This window comes from Sciurus vulgaris (assembly GCF_902686455.1).
Source record: "Sciurus vulgaris genome assembly, chromosome: 11".
Lineage (NCBI taxonomy): Eukaryota > Metazoa > Chordata > Mammalia > Rodentia > Sciuridae > Sciurus > Sciurus vulgaris.
Genome location: NC_136472.1, coordinates 106,767,027 through 106,788,487, shown reverse-complemented (window position 1 = coordinate 106,788,487; position 21,461 = coordinate 106,767,027). Strand labels below are relative to the sequence as shown.

At 43.8% G+C, this 21,461-nt stretch overlaps 1 protein-coding gene and 1 long non-coding RNA gene across 8 annotated transcripts; one reads left to right on the top strand and one right to left on the bottom strand.

Annotated features, from left to right (window-relative positions):
* Window positions 1-7,689: 7,689 nt before the first annotated feature.
* POU2AF3 (POU class 2 homeobox associating factor 3) lies at window positions 7,690-17,428 on the bottom strand. 6 transcript variants are annotated; one of them, XM_079104098.1, is made up of 6 exons: window positions 16,760-16,860; window positions 15,588-15,682; window positions 15,324-15,451; window positions 11,551-11,605; window positions 9,704-9,933; window positions 7,690-8,353 (listed from the first exon to the last, which is right to left on the bottom strand). In XM_079104098.1, the coding sequence occupies exons 3-6, from the start codon at window positions 15,420-15,422 to the stop codon at window positions 7,985-7,987; spliced, it is 753 nt and encodes a 250-aa protein (XP_078960224.1). In that variant the 5' UTR covers window positions 15,423-15,451; window positions 15,588-15,682; window positions 16,760-16,860; the 3' UTR covers window positions 7,690-7,984. The 6 variants fall into 6 exon arrangements, with proteins under 6 accessions (XP_078960224.1, XP_078960221.1, XP_078960223.1 ...); XM_079104095.1 differs by lacking the exon at window positions 16,760-16,860 and adding an exon at window positions 16,397-16,531 and having other exon boundaries at window positions 15,588-16,220; XM_079104097.1 differs by lacking the exon at window positions 16,760-16,860 and adding an exon at window positions 16,397-16,420.
* LOC306640144 lies at window positions 10,756-20,031 on the top strand. 2 transcript variants are annotated; one of them, XR_013757760.1, is made up of 4 exons: window positions 10,756-11,699; window positions 12,477-12,770; window positions 16,417-16,665; window positions 17,435-20,031. It is a non-coding gene; the product is annotated as an uncharacterized lncRNA (long non-coding RNA). The 2 variants fall into 2 exon arrangements; XR_013757761.1 differs by having other exon boundaries at window positions 12,382-12,770.
* The last annotated feature ends 1,430 nt before the right edge of the window (window positions 20,032-21,461 follow it).

Genomic DNA, 21,461 nt, shown 5'->3' with positions numbered 1-21,461 from the left:
GAGACCATGATAATATCTGATCAAAGTCTCTTAGTTACTGTCTGTTCTCTACCACATTTTCCCACAGAGCTTTCCAGTTAACATTTTGCTGTCTGAATGAATGGTGCCCTCATTCTGCTGAAGGACAACCCTGAGTGGGGGCGAAGGGTGGGTCAGTTGTGTGAACTATTTACTCCAGGAGAATTCTGCTCCAGAAGCATCCAGAACCTTTCCTAGTGGAAGAAGGACATAGGCTATGTAGCAGGTTATGGAATTAACAGGTTTAGGTTCAAATTTTGCTCATCTACGCACCTGGGCATTTGACTCGATCTCTCTGAATTTCAGTTTTCTCATCTAGAAATGGAAAAATAAAACCTATTCCATTAACTAGCTAAGAAAACCAAGTGAAGTAGTGCATGGAGGTGGTCTAACAGGAGATCTGGGACACAGCAGATGCAAAATAACTGAGGTCCCATCTGCAGAGGTGACCTGTTGAAGTCAGCAAAAACATGATTTTTTTTTTTTTTTTCCTCCCTAAGTGCAAGGAGAGCACTAAAACCAGGTAGGCAGGGAAGTCTTTTGCAAAAATAAATAGCATTCTTCTCAGACTTCAGTGCCATCGATGATGCATTTATTCCTCCAAGATAGAATGGTGCCTTGTCTCAATGTCTGGGAGAATTTGGAAAAGTCTTAGGTTTTCTGGGTTGGGTGGTGTGACCTGACTCTGGGGTGGTTCCTGAAGTAACCTTGTGGTCAATGTAAGAAAAATAACATTCTACAAGTTGCTTCCAGGATGAAACCAGTTTTGAAGGGATTTCTGAATAAGAAGGGTATACTCCGTTATCTATGTTCTTTGGCAACTAAATTGTAGCCCAGAGAGGTTAAGGTACTTATCCAAAATCACTGGGCAAATAAGTGCTGAAAATGGAGTCAAACCCAGGTCTGTCTGGCTCTCGAGTGCTGAATCTGGACCATACTGCTTTATGCAGAAATGGAGCCAGAATCTGGAAAACTGGACTCCCACTCTTTTTGCTGCATAAAGCAGAACTACAGAAATAAGCCCCCCTTTCTCCCACAGTGGGAGTGGGAGGGAACACCACGGTTCAGGTCCGCATGGCTGACCAGAACGCAAGGCTCCGCTGGTCCTCCACAGATGGCCTCCTCCAGTTAATCATTGAACTCCTGCTTCCCAGCCAACGAGAGGCTATGTGTCAGGACCAGGGGTGGGTGGGCGGGGGCATGAATGGCTGCTCACTTAGCAGGGGCTCTTCTCCAGCCATTCTGGCAGGAGGGGAGATGAAGCCTAGGAGAAAGACAGCCAAGCCCATTGTAGCTTTGACCCTTCCTTTTACCTCCTTGAGAAATGTAGGGGACAGAGAGAAAACCTCAGCCTCTTCAGCTTGGCTGCCAGTGAATGTTTAAAACTCACAAAGAGAAATGTAAAGGAGCAGTGTGGAAGTTTTCCAGCTGCCTATGCCTACTTCAGCTTAGTAGGTGAGAGGCAGGACAAGCTCCTCAGGAGTAGTCTCTTCTCAAAGAGACAGTGGGAAGCTGGCTTAGGAGTGAAGTCAGAGGAGGAGAGTCAGGTGGACTTACGAGCTCTGGGATTCTGAACTGTCACACACATTTCTGGAGACCCTCAATCTTCTTGGTCCTGGACTCCAGTTCGGGTTTTTGTTTTGTTTTGTTTTTTGGTGCTGGGTCAACTCGGGACCTCACACATGCCAGGCAGGGGCTCTGCTGAGCCAAGTCCCCAGCCCCAGTTCAAGTTTAGATGGATGTCCTGGCATGAGTTTGTTTCAGGCAAAGGAGGTGTGCAGAAGACTTACTAAGAAAGGTGAGGTGCTCAGGCTGAGAAGGATTTGGGCCAAAGTCCTGTCGGCCACACAGGGACAAATGCATGTGCTTCTCTAAATGTGCTACCTTTGACTGAAGAGCAGCTCATGGCTCCAAGTCTGAAGAACAGATTACTGTAGAAGAAAACTTTCTATGGCTCACTCAGGCCAGGAAAACACAGAAAATAAATATTCTGAGTCCCACAGAGTGAGCGGGTTCTCCTACCTGCTTGACCGATGTCACACATGGAGATGGGCGTTACGTGCCTGGAGAACATTGGAGATTAGATTAACAACTCTTACCACAAGTTCCCAGCTGCTGGAAGTCTGCAACACTGAGCAAGCAAGAGGAGCTACACAGAGGTGGAGAAAGTCAAAGAACACAAAAACTTCTACTGGACATCAGATCCCTGATCTTTTCAGGCCAGAATTCTTTGACAATAGCAAACACTGGGCAGGGATGGGAGAGTTTGCTATGGTCTAGGGTTCATGTTTGTTTATGACTCTTATTTTTATTTATTTGTTTACTTATCGTTTTAGTCCGCTTTCTCACTGCTGCAACCAAAAAACCTGACGATTTTAGAGGAGGAAAAGTTTATTTGGTCTCACGGTTTCAGAGATCTCAGTCCATAAGCAGCTGACTCCATTCCTTGGGACCTGAGGTGAGGTAGAACATCGTGGCAGAGGATGTGATGGAGGAAAGCTGCTGAGGGGAAAGAGGTCTCCTCACTACAAACAGAATGTAAACCCCAGTGGATTAACACACTGGTTAGGTCAAGGCCCTCATAACCCAATCATTTCACCTCTAAACATTGTTTTCATTGTCTCACTCATTAACTTTCAGAGGACACTTAATATTTAAACCACAACATTTATTTCTGTGGAATTGGGGGTTGAACCCAGGGTGCTCTGTCGCTGAGCTACACCCCCAGCCCTTTTTATTTTGAGACAGGGTATCACTAAGTTGCTAAGACTGATCTCACACTTGCAATCCTCCTGCCTCAGCCTACTGAGTTGCTGGGATTATAGGCATGCACCACCATGTCTGGCTTATGACTCTTCAAATGTTTTTCAATAGCCTTATGAGGTTGGGAGGACTACCAAGAGATATGTTTTGTGTTTTTCCTGTAAGGTGACTTTAAAAATTAAGCACATACTTACTCTACCACTTACCTCTCTCTCCCCAAGCCAATTCTTTCTTCTTCTTCCTCCTCCTCCTCCTCCTCCTCCTCCTCCTCCTCCTCCTTCTTCGTAGCACATCATTAGCTTGTAACCCACAAAGAGCAAAGAATACTAGACTAGAAGTGTCAGCTGTCTTCCCTGCCAAAGATGGAATTGTCCTTGGACAGGTCACTTTGCCACTCTAGATTCAATTTCCTTGCTTATGAAATGGGGGTTAGCTTGATTAGGTCACTAGTCCTCAACCCTATCTTCAAATTAGAATCTTCAGGGAAGTTTTAAAAAACTTTTAATTTTTGTTCCATAGAAAAATGGTGACAGCAGAATAAGATCGATAGCCTAGTTAGCAGTATTGTACTAATGTTAATTTCTTGATTTTGATATTGTCTAAATATTCAAGATGACAATCATACTGGAGAAGTTTGGTGAAGGGCACATAAGATTCTGTATTTTTTTTGCAACTTCCTATAACTTCAAAATTCAGAGTTAAATTTTTCTTCTTCCAATGTCTGAATCCCACCCCAGAGATGGTGTTTTGTTGGTTTGGGGTGATCCGTTGGACATCAGTGATTGTTAAACCTCCTCCAGTCATTGTAATGTGCAGCCGTGCGTGAGGGTGCAGTAGTTGATCTCTAGGTCCCCTTTCTAGTCCTAAAATGTTATTGATCTAATTTATCTATACCCTTTTGAAATCGCTTAGATGTTCAGCATATAGGGTGAGACGTTAAGTTTATGACACACTGGACAACAACTTTGTATTTGTCCAACCTTGTATTTGTCTCTGAGTGACTTTCACTTTCAACCATTGTTCTCCTCTAGCTATATCATTGTGCTGCTGCTTCTCACTTGATGCCTTTCCCCATGACTGTGAACTTCACCAGGGTCACCAGAGGCAGGTCACTTCCTGTGAGCCTTCTACCAAGTCCCTGAAAGAACATAGTACCAACTCCACATGGGTCTCAGCAGGGAGGAAGGATGCTCCCTTTAGAGTCTCTTTATTCTGTAGACTTCCTCTCAAGGTTCCATGGTAAACCAGACTTTACTGAACAGTTGGAATTAACCAATGAGAATTAAAATGTGGGAGTGGAAAAATTCAAACATAATGCCAAAAAGGATTGGGCTCACAGTCCAGGAAAAAAAGCAGACCTAACTTAAAACTCACATGGAACCCACCTGAAGATGCATCTCATTGCTTTGCCAAGGTCCCTGCCCTTGGATGAGTCCTCCTCACGCAGAACTTCTTTGCACAAGCATGGTGGGACTCAGTACTTGATTCGCTGCAGGGAAAGAGATGCTTACCCTCTAACTCATCCCTCCCTAAGGGTTTCACTTTCCTAGGCTTCAGTAACACAAGCAAAGCTCTTCTCAAAATCTGAGTTAATCAACCAAAAATTATGTGGCAGGAAAGGGAGTTGGTGGCTTCACTAGGATAGTCCCAGCTGAGCTGTGGGTCCAATCTTGACAGGGTAAGGGGCAGATATCCCCTTTTCCCTCCTAACTATCCAGGTGACACCTAATGGAATACACACACACACACACACACACACACACACACACACACACAATTTGCACATTTTTCCAAAGCCTGGAAGTATGTTCTTTATCCATATGAAGCAAGAGAAACTGTTTGCTGAAGGGTGACCTAGGGCTCATGTAAAGTTCTATTTCAGATGTATTCATCTTCTAGCCCTTTCATCTTGCCCATGGCATCTTGGAGCACAAAGAATGAGGCCAATTAAAGCACAGAGTGCCCAGGCCCAACTTGGCCACCCTCTGTCCACACTAAAATCCCACCCTGAGCTTTGAGAGAGCCCACTGACCCAATCCTGTTCTTCAGCAGAGCATCATCTCCATACCCTTATCTGTAAGAGGAAGGGAGGCTGGGGGGGCACTTTCCTGAGCAGGTTTATCAGTGGGTCACACAGGGGTTAGTTCTCTAAGCTTTGCCGATTTGTGAGTGATAGTGAGTCCTGGATTATATTGATGGAATTATTTACAACTCCATTGGGCTCGATCTAACTCTTTTGAACTTTCATCTCTCTAGACTGGATCATTATTTTTAATGACTTTTTGGTTTTTTTCAACAGGAAGACTTCTCTCCTCTCTTTATCATTTTGGTTATCCTTATCTATCTGTATATTGCTCCCAAATGTTCACCCGCAGGCTTAGTTCAGCTGCCAAGATGTACTGTTCTGGCTACTGCTTACGGTAACAGTTTCCAAATGTTCACTACATTCAGTTTTGTCTCATCTTACCTCCTCATTTCAAGGGTTGACCTTTAAGTTTCCCAGGAGTTTGAAAATCAGTCCATGCCCATCCTAAGATTCCCTCAGATTTACATTTTAAAAGTCACCTCTTTTAAACGTTGATTTGTATCTTGAAGGCATGTGATCATGTGGTAAGCACATAACTTTTTGTTTAATTAGTCTAATGGTTCTTATTCATTAAAATTTCCAGTTGTAATTTTATTAAATGCCTCTATGGCATGAGGAACTGGCTACAGATATACATGTGAATTTTAAGGCAAAAGAGTAAATTCCAAAAAGTGTATTCTTCCAGGCATAGTGCATGGAAAGTATACTGAAGCCTTTGGAAGTTCAGACTGTAACATCAGTTAACTTGAGTTGGAGAACTTTTTCACTGATTTGTATATGGTATGATCTTGGGCACGTTATATCATCTCTGTAAACTTCAGTTTCATCTATAGAAATGAGAACAATAATAATATGTATCTTGTGTGATGGTTTGAGGATTGAATGCGATAATGCCCCAGCACTGGCCTACAGAAAGAACTTAATATATATGAACTATGAAGATTGTGTTAATAGATCCTTTAGATGAACAATTCAGACATTGAATATGTCAGTGTTTTTCAAGTGTAGATAGAGGACTGTCTTTATCAGAATCAACTTAGGTACATTTAAAACATGAAGATGCAAGGGCCTCATCCACACCTCAGACCTACTGGGTTTTGCTTTCACACACTGAGGCTTCAGCATCTGTACTTTATCCAGTTGTCTCAGGTACATGTTTGGTGAGGGCAGTCTAGTTTGTTCCAGTGCTGCTGGCAGAGGTTTTCTCTGCTACTTCAGAGCTCCTGAGCAGTTCTATCAACTGTAGCAGCTAAGAGACTGAGTGGGCAGAGTCCATCCACTTAGTAATGCCCCACTTGACCTCTTGACCTCAATTTCTGTGAAGTTCTCAAAACTGTTTTGAGGTAGAATTATACATTGTGATGCATGGTAGTTATATTCTCCCTTGTCTCCTGTTCCTCTGTAAGTCCTTTCCCATATTCGATTTAGACAAAAACTAAGGGGTGTGGGAAGAAAGAATCAGAAATAAGGGGGTTGGAAAATGATCTGTTACAGCTGCAAGATAATTGATTCAGAAGGCAGAGGATTGGAGTGGGAGATGAAGAAAAAGGAAGAGGAGAAGGGCATTCAGGAAAGGGCTGTCTTGGTACCAAACACCGAACATCCTTGGTTTCTCTGCTCTTTGTCCTTGGAGATAGCTGTTGGGGTGAAGTAGGTTGTACTAAGGGTCTCAGCCTGTGTGAATAGATATTTGTTTCAAGCCATTAAGAATCAAGTTTTATTGACATGTCAGGAAGGCAGCAATTGTTCTATTTTCCTGGCACAGCTATTCCATGAGGCAGGCTGGGACTTGTCCTGCTTGCCCAAGCCTCGGTTAAGTCTCCAGGGAAAGGACAGTCATGTGGCACCATTTGGAAAGCATATCCATCTTGGTATAGGAAAGAGCCCACTGAGGTGGTGATGGCAGTGAGTCAGCTTCTCCCCTGTCCCCACACCACAGGACTCTGACAGCTCTTGTGTTTGTCATCTTGGTATCCAGTGGACAGTCTGACTCTTCCAGGAGGACTGACTTAGTTGTGATAGGAACATGTTTGTACAAGGAAGATGGGGTTTAATGAGTCTGTGGGTTCCTGAACAGTCTTTTGCAAGTGGTAGCTCAACTATTGGAGAGTAAGGAACAGGCTTTGCAATTCCTTCAGACCCAAGCTTGGGTGCTTACTGGCTGGGTAACCCTGGGAAGGTGACTTAAACTCTCTGAGCCTTGGACTCATTTTGTTATCAATGTTGTTATGAAGGCTAAATGAGATAATGCAGGAGAAAACTCACACAATTCTGGCTCATGAGAAGGGCTCAAAAATGGTGACTTTGGCCAATGCTATTGGTATCAGTTATTACTTCCGTGGTGCTGAAACTTGGGACATGGAAAATGCCCCTCAAGACTTCAGGTATAAATCCTGTGCTTTGTCCTCAGTGAACAAGATTTAATAGTAGAGTAGCACAGGTAGCTGAAGTAACTCCTCTTGACCTTGAAAGACGGTGGGTTTCTTCAAATAGATTAATTGGAGGAAGTAAATAAACTCTGGAAAGTCAGTTGTAAGCAACACAGTCAATCCTATAAATCAATGTGCAAACATGAGTCCATGACTTTTTCTGATGTTGCTCTTAGATATACAGCCTTAAAGGCAGGGCAGATTTTCCCTTTATTACCTTCACAGCATGTCTAGCCTCCATCTCATGGCAGCCAAGGCATCTCGCCACACTAAAATAATTTTAAAATCACCAATAAGTAAGATGAGACCACTCAAGTGTAGTCATCAATTTCCTAGCCTAATGGATAATAATTAAGTCACTATTGGTAATTTTAAAAATAATTCAGCCTATAATAATGCAAAATTATTTATTAGTAAAAAAGAGAATTTGTTCGTTATACAGAAAAATAAAACCATGGAACATTTCCTACACAAAATGTCAATTGTGAGTATATACAGCAGGGGTGGCACTATGACCAGGTTTGAGGACTTCATCTCAATATCTCCATTAGCATCAGAAAATTGAAAACAATAACATGTAAACTGTGCCTGTGATATTTTGTTAACAGGTTGCATTTGCAAAGTGTTGTCTAGATGTGGTAGAACAGTAACTATAACCATGCCATATTCCAAATTAGTGCCATTTCTATTAACTGTAGCAGATGTCACAGTTTGTTTCCCTCTTGTAGAAATCACCAGCAGTGGCTGCGGAGGGGGCGAAGTCCACGCAGTCTGTGCTTGGGTAGAAGTACTCGGCTGTTCTGACTGCCTCCAAGTGCTCCGCCTCACAGGATGCACAGTAGCAGACGGAGGTGGTGGCTGCAGGGAAGCAGTTGTACTGGGCGTGTGAGGGCAAAGGATGGTAGGTGTAGTCTTCCTGAGAATGGCCATGGGTTAGGGTGTCCAGAGAAGGGAGAGCACTGTAATTCTCCGGAGGGTATGAAGGCAGCTGAGCCGGTGAGTAACTGTAGTCTAAGGAGCCAGAGAGAGTGGAGGAATCCGAAGGTGATCCGGGGGTCTAGAGAACGAAAAGCAAGGTGCAAAGGGCTCAGTAATTTAAACAGGATCAAAAGAACTGAACACCAGGGATTCATTCACACAGAGTAAGAAAATTAGGGGTATAAAACCCCAAACACCCAACCCAAGTCTGCAGAAGTAATTTTATTTGCTGACTATATATTTTCATGACACCACATTCTGTATTTACCTATTTCTTTCCCAACAATAAACTGCCTTGCTTTACTGGCTTCCTCTATTATTGCCATACTTTAGAGGATGTTTTGTTCTTAAACCACAAAATCCTATTGTGCTTCAGATCACCTGTACATGGAATCCTGCTGTTTGCCACAGTATAAGTAGCAGGTGGCACCTTGGATGTTTCTCTGCGCCCTTGATGGTGAAGAACCAGGTGAACACGCAATCTGCACAGGGAGAACTTGGGTCTGCTAGGACCCAGCCTCTGGGCTACTTCCCATCACCCAAGTCTTGTCCCCTGAGGAGAAAGGTACCCACTTCCTCCTTCTTAGACAAGTCATGGAGAAACTCAGAAGCTTTTTTAGAAGGGACATAGGTATTTGGGGCCCAGTATTTTCCCCACAGCAATATGCAGATTCGGTAGAGTTAATTTCAATTCCTTCTAAAATTTAGTCTGATGCCCATAAAGACGACTGAAAAAAAATCAAAAGCAAAAAGTATTCACATTTCTTTTTAAAAAAGAAAAACACATGCCTTACAGTTAAAGGTTTAAAAATTATGAGTTTCTAATACATCTAAAACAACTAGGATCTTACTTCATTTAAAAGGATAACACATTTTCAAACGTTTGAGATCTGTCTAAGAACACATAATTCAAATTAATTCAGAGATTAGGGCTTCATTTTTACTAACCATTGCAGACCCGAATGAATTCCTATGCTTACAGCAGACCCATACGACCAGTTAGTAAAGTCAACTCAGTAACAAAACAACAAAATCCCTTTATATGAATGAAGTTTCATAGTATGTACACACAGTCTTAATCCTGTTTTCAAGACCTTAAAAATCTAAGGGCCAATGTTTAAACTAGTGATTTCCAAATTAGTAGATGTCTTAACTTCACAATTTAAAAAAACATTAAGTATTACCAGGAAACCCTTTTATTGCCACACATCAACTTACTTGGGAAATCATAATTGTATATTTAAAGGCATATGCCCTGCAAGTGTGACTATCTCTACACATTGAATTTTAAATGATTCCTTGTTTCCAGATGGTTTCCTTGTTGATAACCTTTATATAATTTCTCATAAGATGATGCAAACTCCTACAAAGCATCACCACCTCAGCGTTATCAACAATCTGGTTATATAAAAAATGGAGATAAAATTACCAGGCTCTGGTTAAAGCAGAACGGGGTGGCCTGGAAGCTGTCTGGGAAATAGTGTGGAGGACTTTGCGTGGCGTTGGGCAAAGGCTCTGAGCGTGTGTCAGTCTGAAGGTAGGAATCAAAGATCTGGTCCAGGCAACTTGGATTTTCTTCACAAGAAACACAAGTGGAAAATTCTCGGGGTTGAAAATAATTGGGTGTGGAAGACATCGAGTCAGGCTCAAAATACAGTCCTAGAAGAAAAAGAGAAAAGATTTGTTTTTCAAAATTGCAAGATGAATTTGAATGGCGTTTTCTTCAAGATTCTGAAGATTTACTATTGTAGAGGGGAAAGGCACTTAAGAAATTCCAGAAAAGTAAACAGGTAGGGAGTAACTTTTTAATTATCTTAGTTAATTCAAGTGTCAGTGAAACGAATCTGGTTAATAATGTGGCCACTGGCCGTCAGTGTGGCCAGGATGAAAATGAGGCATGGCGGGCCCCACCTGTGTCCAAGGGCCGAAGTGGAATCATGGTTCAAGCCTCTGCTGTCTCGGACTATAAAAGCACCGACAGCTTGCCCCTATCTGCAAGTCAAGTAAACCTCTTAGAAGTAAATCACAGATGGGTTTGGGGCTTTGAGAAAACGTCTGATGCTGTGGGAAATAATTCTCTTGATTCCGGGTTAAACTTTTCACACTTAGTAATTTAAGTTTTGAGGAGAGGGTTTCGAGAAGTGATATACATGGCAATGCAAAGGGTAAAAATGGAAATCAGGAACTTCTTTATGGAAGCCAGTACCACTGATTTAAAAATATAAAAAGCAAAGTATTTTCTTAGTGGACATGTTAACAGGATAGTACAAGGAAAAGAATGTTAAATACAAAACAAGAATAAGATCATGTAGAAGGAAATGAGAGGGAGGGGGTATGAAAAATGGTGGACTGAGACAGACATCATTACCCTAGGTACACGTCTGATTACACGAATGGTATGAATCTACATCGAGTGCAACCATAGAAATGAAATGATGTACCCCATTTGTGTACAATGAATCAAAATGCAGTCATAAAAAATACAAAAATAATTAAAAAATAATTAGGAAAACATCACTCCTTTTCCATTTTAGTATTAATAGGACCCACATGTGATAATTATCCTTAAATGCTCCAGGAAGAGAGATTGCGGGTATGCCCATCAAAGGGGATGAATTTTTCTTTCTTTCTTTCTTTTTTTTTTAAGGTCTCAAGTTCCTTTAAGGTTAAATTCGAGTGACACCTTCAGTGGGAACCACCATCAGCACAGGTTTTCTTATATATGACCTCCTTAAACTCTTAGCTGCTAAGTGGCATAGGAAGGAGTGTTTATGTAATAGATTTGCTCATATTGGGCTGGGAAAACTTACACTTGTTTGAACTGCTTTCTGGGAAGAGAGAAAAAAAAGAAGGGGAGGGAAGCCCCTGTCGGCTAGAAGCTAAATGAACAAGAGCAAAAACATATTTTAGTGCCTCAGGATGTTCTGTATTCCAACTACTAGTACATTAAGAAAAGATAACACATTTTGAAAAAAGATCCATCTTGTAGTCAAGTTTAGTTACTTGGAGATGAAAAATTGGAATAAATGTGAAGAACACGATCTTGGGACAGAACAGGCAGCAGAGAAGAGACAGTTCAGAAATGAGGGCAAAAACCTGCTCTAGTTTCCTTGCTGGGCTTGCATCTGGAGTCACTATGCCTTTTTCACCTTCTGATTGGTTGGATTCCAATTAAATGGTGGTGCCTATCTTAACCCCTGAATCAAGCACTGGAAGACCTTTGAGATGGACTTTTGAAAAAGTTTTTGAGGAAATTATACTGCTGGTTGTACTGACCTGCAGAAGATGGTGCAACTGGGTCTGAAAGGTGGATACTGCTGCCTCCGGACAACTGCCAAAGCAAGAATATGACCATGAAGCAAAGAGAAGCATATCACACAGGGAAAGCTAAGACTCAGACGGGGACTGTTTCCTTCTGCCGTAAGGTAAGCCAGATTGTTTCCTCTAAAAAAAGTTTGTCTTCCTTAAATACAACCAATGCTGTATTGTTTTAGATTCAACTTTTATGTTTGTTTGCTTGGGAATTTTTTCATATTAGAAATTTAATATTAATATTTTGATACACTTAATTTTTAAGTTATTAATTTTGATAAAAGTAATTTTTATGTTCCAGAAATGTAATTCTTTGAGAAAGCTCAGCAAAATGACTTCCTATTAAATTATTTAGTTTCCAATTAGTAAGGAGTAACATTTATTGAACCCAACCATGACTCAGTTATTTTTCCTCGATTTTTACATAACATCTAATTTCTTAGTCTTAGGAATTCATTTCTCTGAAAGAACAGAATTCCTAACTTTGTTAAGCTTGAGTAGCTAAAAATATTCACATTCTTACTATCTATGAACTATTAAAATAGAAAATATTTTCTTAAAGATGTAGTCAGTGAGTCGGAGCTTATTGACATTCTAGTTTATAGTCAGGAAATATTTCAGCTCTTTGTATGCTTTTTACCATTTTTAAAATAAAAGATGCTTTATTCATTACTGCATTTTTAACTTAATGAGGCTGTGCTTTTTAACTATTTAAAGTAAAGCAGCCTGCATTTTCCCATTGAATGGGTAATTATACTAATGAAGTAATTTAGGATTTTTTTTTTTTTTTTTAAGATTTTAGGTGGTGGCTTTAAAGTTTAAAGGGACCAGTGTTGCTGTGGGATTCTGGTCTGGGAAGTCAATCTCACCACACCTCTCTTGGGTTCCAGGGGATACTCACTCCTGTACACTGAGCTACTAGGAGAACTGCACAGTCAGCCACTGCTGAAACAGGAGGTGGTGTTAATTCTGAAAGTGATCCATGCTGTAGTGTCATGAACCAGGAAGCTGGAATCCTTTACCAGCTCTTTATGCAAATATTTGGCTGCAGCTTGAGCTGAAGGACTTGGAAGGAGCAGGTTTTAAAAAAATCTGTTTCATTGTAGAGCTCTCTTTAGCCCCATTTCTCCCCTGGATTGGCCTGTTTGCCTGCCTCCCTGTTATCCAGTTGTTATCTCCCCCAGGTATGTTTACAATATCCTACTTGATATTATCTTTCTAGTCATGGGTTCACTTTCTACTCTGCTCCAACAATACAAAGAAAAGCACCTTGCTCTTAGGTTTCGAACAGCACAAAACCTACAATCTACACTTTATAAAAACACATCAAGGCTGTTAAAAAAAAATACTGATAAAAAAGGTAAATTATATCTTTTGATAAGTACTATCTCTTTACCCTGAAGGCACACACACAAAAAAAAGTGTGTATGTGTTAATGAGAGAGAGAGAAAGAGAGAGAGAGAGAGAGAGAGAATTTGCAAATTAATCTTGTTTAAAGTCTTTTTAAAGTTTTTAAAGTTAAATTGCCAGTCTGGCATGCATGTAGTTTCTTCTGGCACAGCTTGAGATCTGAATATTTGTCTCAATCTTTAACTTCATGATTGCATTCTTCAATTTTTAACTGTGGATACTACTCTGACTTTATAACAAATTAAGATAAATTTCTTCCTGTTTTTTAATATTTGATACTATTAATTTTCTTTTTGGCTTAACGTTTCCCAGAGGTGTCCTTTAACAATTGAGCAATTGGAGATAATCTCCATTAAGCTAGAAAGGCCTACCTACACCAAAGAGCAGGCATAAATTACCCTTGGGTATCTGCCGTCCTTGCCTACTGATTATACTTTTGCAACATTCCTAGAATCTCAGATCTTTCTGATGGCTCCTAGTGAGGAATTTTATATCTGACTCTCCTACTGAAATTATATGTGTGTGTTACTCTGATGTGCTTGCAAGGAAATGGGCTGACAAAAACCTTCCAGGAAGCAAAATAGTTTTTTTCCTACAAGGTCAGGAGTCCTGCTTTATTTCTTCCTCTGTGTGTAAGTGTGTGTGTGTGTGTGTGTGTGTGTGTGTGTGTGTGTTGGGGGGGTGGGAATTCAGAAAAAGTCTTAACTGCTCCAGGGAACAGAAACTGGTTAGACGCACAAGCCAAGTGCTTTACCCTTACTTTAGCTTCTATAGCTTGTTAACAAGGGAATAGTGGTCAAACCAGTTTGTAAGGACCCTATAGCAATGGAGTTGCTTTACCCAAATGGGATTTCTTCAGGTGCAGCTGAAGCAGAATTCTACCAAGTATCAAAGCTCATTAATGAAAGATATTGTTTTGTACTGAACATCTTGACTGGGGGGGAGAGGGTTCCAGACCTAATTTTATTAATTATATAACCATCTCTGAACTGAAGGGATCAAGGTTACCAGACTCCTGCTCAGTATGGATGGATTTTCAGAACGAGAACTTAGAGAGTCAATAGGTGGGAAGGGTTTTTAATACTAAATATAAGACAACCTTGGTCCTACTTTTTGCTCTACCAATAGCAACTGAAAGACTGTGAACTCCAGCTACAGTAGGGGAATGCAGATTTCTGATCTACTTATCTTCTCTGGTTATTATATGAACTAAAAGAAATAATGACTGTGCAAAAGCGCTTTAAATGAAGAACCACTGTAAAGCCTTCTATAAATGTAAGGAATTTTTAGTGACCTGAAATCCTGCAGGCAATGATATTAACGTCTCTAGCTGTATTACCACACAGCAAACTCACACCTGACCTCTATAAACTCTAAGCAGAGGGTTAGATTAACATTATTGAATAGCTGACTTTCAATCCCTGGTTTTAATTTATTTTCTTCCCCCAGATAATATTTATCAGCACTCTTTGTGTGGAAAGCACTTTTCCAAGTGCTTTATATGCAACAGCTCATTTAATCCTTACAAAATCCTATTATCCCCAATTTAAAAGATAAGGGGAAACAGGCAAGACAGATTGAGTAATTTGCTGGAGGATACATACCATGGAGGAGCTGAGGTCTGAACCCAGGCCATATGGCTCTAGAACCTGTCTCACCACTTCTACATACTTTGCCTCCTCCCATTTCAGGAGGTCCATTGCCAAAAGCCCATTTCGTGAAGTTGGACATTGAACACAAACAGCACCAGGCACAAAAACCGTTATAGCGCAGATGCCCACAGGCTGGATAAGGACCAATTCTAACAGAGGCAATATGAGTCTCAGCTGCCTGATCCTCCACACCCAAACCAACCCACAAGCAATTGTACTGTCTACGGAGGCTTTCAGTAAGAGCTTTCCTCCTGGGGGGATGACCCAGCTCATTTTTGTTTGGTTCTGCTGCTGCTGCTGCAACCCTGAGCACTCCTGGCAGTGCTTATCTACTTTAGAGAGGAACACAATGTGTCAGGATACCTTATGATTGCCCAGAATAATTTTGTAATACCCTGGACCTCCATAAGGCTTTATTACATCTTAAGGAAGTAGTTCTATGTACACTCTAGTGACATGGTCCTCTTATGTTGGGAACTTCAGTGACTAGTGATTGACAGACAGATGATCTCAGAAGCTGAATTGCAGAAGAATAGGAGGGTGAGAAAGATGATCCACAGACAGGCTAACCTGGAAGGGCTCCCCTATATGAGGTGAATTTCTAGGAGAGATTTTCTGTGAGTATCTGAGGGCTGGACCTACACTGTCTTCCTAACACAGCAACAACTGACTTACCTGCCAGCGACTCTTTTCCTGCAGAGGACCAACAAGCCTTTTATACCCAACTTTGGCCAGTGACAGATGAGGGCCCCCAAATCCTGAGCCCCACAGCATGCCCCTGGCATGTGGCTTCCTATGGTGAACTGGGATGCAGTTGGGCACAGAAGTTAGAAGAACATCTGAGGAAGGCAGGGTCTGGGGGTGACCTCCACACCTTTCCAGTATAGGGCTGAACGAGGCCTACCATGGGCTGGGGAGGGAAGGAGGGTTCATGCTTACGGTTCCCCCTGAGGCTGCCTGGTGTGCCCTCCTTTGTTGCAGCAGTTCCTTCACTGTGATCTTCACCCGGACACCTTGATACACCTTGGGTTTTTCTGGAAAAAGGCAACTGAGTCAGTGGTCCAGTCCAAGGTCTGGTATCAGGTTGCATAGTGAGGACCCCCTTTTTAGACTATGTCCACAAAGGCCAAGTTTCTGGATTTGGACAACTCAATGAGAATGTTAAAAGATGGTTTAAGGTAACCGGAAATTTCAAAGGATGAAGAGAGACTGAGCCGTTTTTAGGGCCGGAGTGCAAACAGAACACATGAAAATTTGTGGGGCCATCCACCCCAGGCTGGGCCTATCCCTAGCACAATAGCACACAGGTATTTCTGCTCAGGAATATGGAGGCCAATACAGGGTTGCCCATCACCTTGGTTAAGTTGGGAGATCCTGGGGTTCTGGGCCCAGCCAGCTGGGAGAAGATATTATGGATCTGGGGGGCTTGATTTGTAGCAGCTGACAGCCCACTCCACCATGATGTTCCCACTGGTGTTAAGTCCTCAGTCTCTTCCTTATCCACCAGTCCCGGCCTGACTTCTGGGGAAGCTATGACCTCTACGTGCCCTTGGCATGGAGGTCAGCCCTGACCTGGGTGGGTGGGATCAGAGAGATTCCAGTAAAGGACCCGGCTCACTCCCACCCTCTTCTCCCTCTTTGGCCATCTCTCTTTCGCCCCTTCTCTCCGCCTTTCCCGCTCTCCATATTTTCCTCCTCCCTCCTTCGGCCCCCGCTCTTGCTCTCCCCTTCTTCCCCTCTCTCCCCACCCCCTTCCTTTCTGGTGCAGGCGTTTCCCGGCGGCGCACGGAGCCTCCGGGGAGAGTCCGCGCAGCGCGAGCTCGGGGAAAGCCGTCCAGAGGCTTCCAAGGACGGCGCAATCGCTGGGAGGAAGCCCTTCGGAAGGAGCCGCCCCTGAGCTGGCTGGGCCAGGTGGATTGCCCCGGAGAGTCGAAATGGCCAAGTGCGCGCCGCAGGGGTCTGCCGGAGGGGCCCCAGCGCGCCGGGAGCAGGGAAAGCCAGGCCCTGCAGAGCCGCAGTGAGTAGGCCAGGCAGGCTGTTAGGCCAAGCCGGGCCGGGCGAGCTTTAGAAGTGGGATCGGCCGCAGAGCCCAGTAAGACTCCCGCCCTGACCTCGACCCTGGAGTGAGTGCCTGGGAATCGCGCGGGGTGGGGCCGGGCGCGGCGGTGGGGGGCGGCAGCGCGTTCAGCCTGGGCGTCGGGTGACAGTGCCAGGCCGCCAGCGCCTCGCCTGGTCACTGCAGGGACCGCAACTGGATAGCAGAGGGCCCCTCATTCCAGATCCGAGCTAGGGTCTCCCCAGGAAAGGGGTCGCGCTCTTCTTCTTCCAGCCCAGGGAATCTCGCACCTGGCCCGCAGGGCCCAGGCGCCGCGCCCTCTCCGTGTTCAGTCTCCTTTCCTCCCGCTCCCACTTCCTTGCTCGGTTCGGGGCTCCGCGGGCAGTGGATGCCTCTTGGGGTCGACACAGACCGCCACAGCCCAGTTCTGTGCTACCGATGCGCTCTGCTCCAGTCGCAGGCTCACGATGAGCCTCTAGCTCCCCCGCGCCGCCGTTTCTGGGCGCGCAAGGTCCGCGCCGCGAAGTCCCAGGACAGGACAGTGGAGAAGTGAGAGGACGGGCAGGGGCCTGGGGTACTCCAATGTCCGGAGCAGTCAACTTGGGCTCTGGACCTCTGCTCTGGGGAGCAGGCACTGAGTGGGAGCGGCCACAGCTTGACCGTGCCCTCTCCGGATCCTGCCCGGCCCTTACTGGCATGCTCTGACTTTGTGCCTCTCTGTTGTATGCAGGAAAAGCTGTGGAAATACACCGGGATCGAAATGCCCCTGGCCCGCATGACCCGACCCCCAGAGAAGCAGCCGAATTACCGGACATCGTGGTCAGCAGGAACTGGGTCGCAGGCTGGATGCTGCAGCTGCAGGGACTCTGCGCCTAGGAGGGCTCCTGTGCAGGGAGAAAGGCAGAGATGCGACATTTTTAAAGTTTCACAAAGCATCTGGCTGCACCCAGGTCCCTGGAGCAGGAGACACACAGAATTAATGTTTTATACCTTCGGGTATAGGTTTGAGTTTTTCCCCCCTCATGCCAAGTATTTAAAACCTCTAGAAACCCATGATTTGACAATCAATGATTGCGCGATACTTTCAATTTGAATATTCAAAGGCTTAACAAAATGGACTATCTTCTGCAGAAATCCTGCACACAGGCACCCCTTAGGGAGTCCAGAGAAACAGGGAGTGAGACCCCTTTGGGTCCTGACCCTTCCTTTTATTGTATTTTGAGCATTTTGTCCACCTTCCCACAAACAGAGCAGGTGTCCTCAAAGATGCTTTGTATTTCTGCCTCAAAAATAGCTCAGAAGCCCAGAGTGACTTAGGTTGCCCCTCACGACCACCTGAGCCAGTCTGGCTAGCCAGACTGATTTCCTCATGCCCAATCTCCATTTAAGGGGAAATTTCAGGTTTTGGGGAGTGAACATGGCAGGCAGTGGGTGTGGCCCAGCAAGGGGTCACTCTGGGCCCAGATTGCAGGCCAGGGGATAGCAGAGGCCTTATCTCTGCACTTTGTGTCTTTCTGGCTTCACCCAGCCACGTGTGGGTTTCCCTTCCCTTTTCATCCTTCTCCCTTACTGGGTTCCAAACACTGAGGTTTCAGCACTGAATTCCCTGCCCATTAAGACCTTTTGATCCTTCCCACATATCTGGGGATGCCTGTGGGCCTTACCCACCAGCAGTTTTCTAAGGCTGGTGTTTCATCACAGCATTGTGAGGTCCCCTCTTCTGCTCTTGTCTTTCCTCCTCTAGAGCCACTCCTGCTTTCTAGCTGTAGACGCACCTGTGAGAAAATGGTGATAAGCTGGATGTCTGTGCATTTAAGCTGAAAAGACATGGATTTGTTTTTCAAAACTTCTTACTTTGGGATTTGAAGTCAGGCTGCACCGTTGGTCCAGACTGAGCCCCTCACAAATGATTTAAGACTGTACTAGTTAGCTCATATTCTCCAAGCACTGACGGTGCCTCTTCCCTATTATTTGGAAGATGGAAGAGATGGGATTGGGCCAGAGAGGGAGTGATTGCCAGGCCAAATCCTCTTGTAGCAACACTAGGAGGCAGGGGTTCCCTTTACAAATAACCAGGATAATTCCCAGGATGTCAGATCAGGTGATGGTTATAGGCCTCTGTTCTTCTATCATGCCTGAGTTCTCTGGGGTGAGGGACTACAGTTAGCTCCAAAGGCCTTCAGAAAAATATCTGAATGTGCTCAATTGTGTCAGATACAAGTGCACCATATAGAACTCAAGGAAAGGGCATCTCTGAAAATGATAAGACTGATTTCTTGATAGCTGGAGCCGTATCACTGGGGAAGAGGATCAGGGATGGGGACTCCTGAGGTGACTCCTGGCAATAGAAGGCAGGATGGAGAGTGTTTGTCCCAAATCCACTTGGGATTTATCAGTGTTTGAGTTATTTCTCCGAAAGCCCCTGGCCTGTGTCCTGGGTTTCTCTGATAGAAACCAGGCTTGAAGACCAGATGTGAGGAAGGGAAGGGCAATGGGAAAAGAGAAAGCCCCTATTCCTGCATTGTCCTGTCATCTGCCATCCCAGGGCACTGCTTGGAATTAGGGATGGTTTCTTGTCCTCATAGCTTCTTCCATTATTTTATCTTCTGCTTATTTTTCAGTTTGTTTTTTAAAACCTTTTTTCCCTCTGTCTCTTCCTGTTACCACTTTCCTCCATTTCTTGCCTGTACTACTCTCTTTCTGGTTCCCTTCACACCTCTCTTTCCCCATGTTCTGGGGTGCTGTCCCATATTTTCATGCTTAATCTCCTTCCTAACCTTTCCTTTCCACGTGGAGATGGGCAGAGATGGCTGGAGGCCATTCTGCTCCCTTGGCAACATCGTGGAGGTTCATGCTGGTGATAGGCTGCTCATTAGAGAAGGCATGTGAGACTGGGTGAAGGGGGCTCCTTAGAAGTCATGGGGCCTGTAGGGAGAGCAAAGAACTCTCTTTTCCTTCTTCCAGAGCCTCTGTCTGAGCCATGGCAGCAGTCCTGGGACTTTTGTGTTGGCTCCTGTTGCTGGGATGAACATCAAGTTGCTGGTCAACAACCTTGGGAAACTAGATTTCCCCACATGTCTGTGCCCTGTTTGAGGAAGAACTCCTTCCCCACACTCTATTCTTGTTGTTAGCTCAACATTAAGGAGTTTTAATTTCTGTTCTTTCTGTAACTGCAAAAGTCCAGCACAAGTATTTAATAGTCAAACACCATGCTTGTGCAAGTAGGGGACAGTCCTTTCTAAATGGATCCTGGGACTCCTCCTTATAAATCTGCATGTGATGACACCTGAGCAACCAACCGTTTCTACACTGGGAACCCCAGACACCCATAAACAATGGGTAATCATCTGTTGTTTGTTGATGTCACGCACTGCATTGTATGGTTCCTCCATTTTTTATAGATGAGGAAACAGGCTTGCCAAGAAGATTGAGCACATCAGTGGCAGAATTAGGATTCATACTTTGATAAGTCTAATTCCAGAGGCCTTGGTGTTAACTACAGTTGTCGTCTTTCTGATCTGTTATAATAGAAGCTCTTAAACATTTTGGACTTTAGCCCACAAGAAATTTACACATATCTGCAACAATATCTACATTTATAAAACAAACTGTCCATGAAACCATGTATATCTGTGCATGTGAGGCACCCTGATATTTTCTATTATATTCCAGTTTTCCCATTTCATTCTGTTTATGAGAAACATGTTGGTTGGGAGCCACTAAGTTAATTTAATGTTACCCCTCATGAGTTGTAAGTAGCATTGAAAAGTTCCACTCCTAAGATTTGCACACACATCTCTGTGTTGTGCATGTGGGAGTGTTCTGGTGTGCTGTTTACTTGCACAAGGAGTCAAAGATGGCACAGCATAATGACTTGAGAGTATTCTGGAAATGCTGGAACTCTGAAGAATAGGCTGGCTGGAGATGAGGATGAGCTGTTAATTATGCTTCTTAACCATCTGTGCTTCTCAGTCTGGAACTCTTTTGCTGGAAGCATTGTCACCTCTAGTGTGTCTGCCCTGAAGTCCTGATAATCCCTTTGGGGTTTTGATTAAAAACAATAAAAACTGAAAAACTGTGGGGCTTAACCCACTGTACCAGGCTCATTGGCTTGAAAATATAACATTGAACTCAATATTTGATGTTAGGAAGGCTCTCAGAAGTAGGAGGGACTTAGTCTTTTTTCAGCATCTCTGTTGATAGCTAGTTAGCCTCTGGCTCCATTGCTTGGCTGAGAGCCTGGCTCATAGCAGAATCTGTATAGAGGAAATGCGAGCTCATTTTTTATAAGTCAGCCTGTTCCAAGATTGGACTTGGAACAGTCCAAGTCCAATATGGTGATCAGTGATTGAGCCATAATTCAATTAGGTATTAATTGAGCAACACTATGTACCAGGCATGATATCAAGCACCAGGAATACAAAGAAATAAGTCCTGGTTTCTGCTGCCAATTGCTCTGTTCTCTCACTTCCACATGAGTGCTTTTCTATTACGAGTTTGTTTAGTTCATTCATTCATTGAACAACTGTCAATTATCTGTTCTGCCCCTGTCTAGTGCTCATATGAGGAAGTTATCATGCCCACTCTCCACCCAAGCTTTCTGTTCTTGAGGCCACCTAGTTTCTCTGGTTCTTCATAAATCAGTTTTTCAGGTCTCTGGTTATCCTTTCCACTGAGCTCAGAAATCCTTCAGTTTGTTATTGACCTTCCTAAAGTCAGTCAGTGGTACCCAGAATGAATAAAATACATTTGCTTAT

What these genes read in the sequence shown, in the direction of transcription:
- POU2AF3 (XM_079104093.1), bottom strand. Translation starts at nt 17,402, where the DNA reads ATGCCAGTAAGGGCCGGGCAGGATCCGGAGAGGGCACGGTCAAGCTGT. An exon ending in AGTTGCACCATCTTCTGCAG is followed by an intron (nt 9,934 to 11,550) that starts GTCAGTACAACC and finishes TTTTTCTTCTAG; the next exon opens with GACTGTATTTTGAGCCTGAC. An exon ending in TCTGCTTTAACCAGAGCCTG is followed by an intron (nt 8,354 to 9,703) that starts GTAATTTTATCT and finishes TTCGTTCTCTAG; the next exon opens with ACCCCCGGATCACCTTCGGA.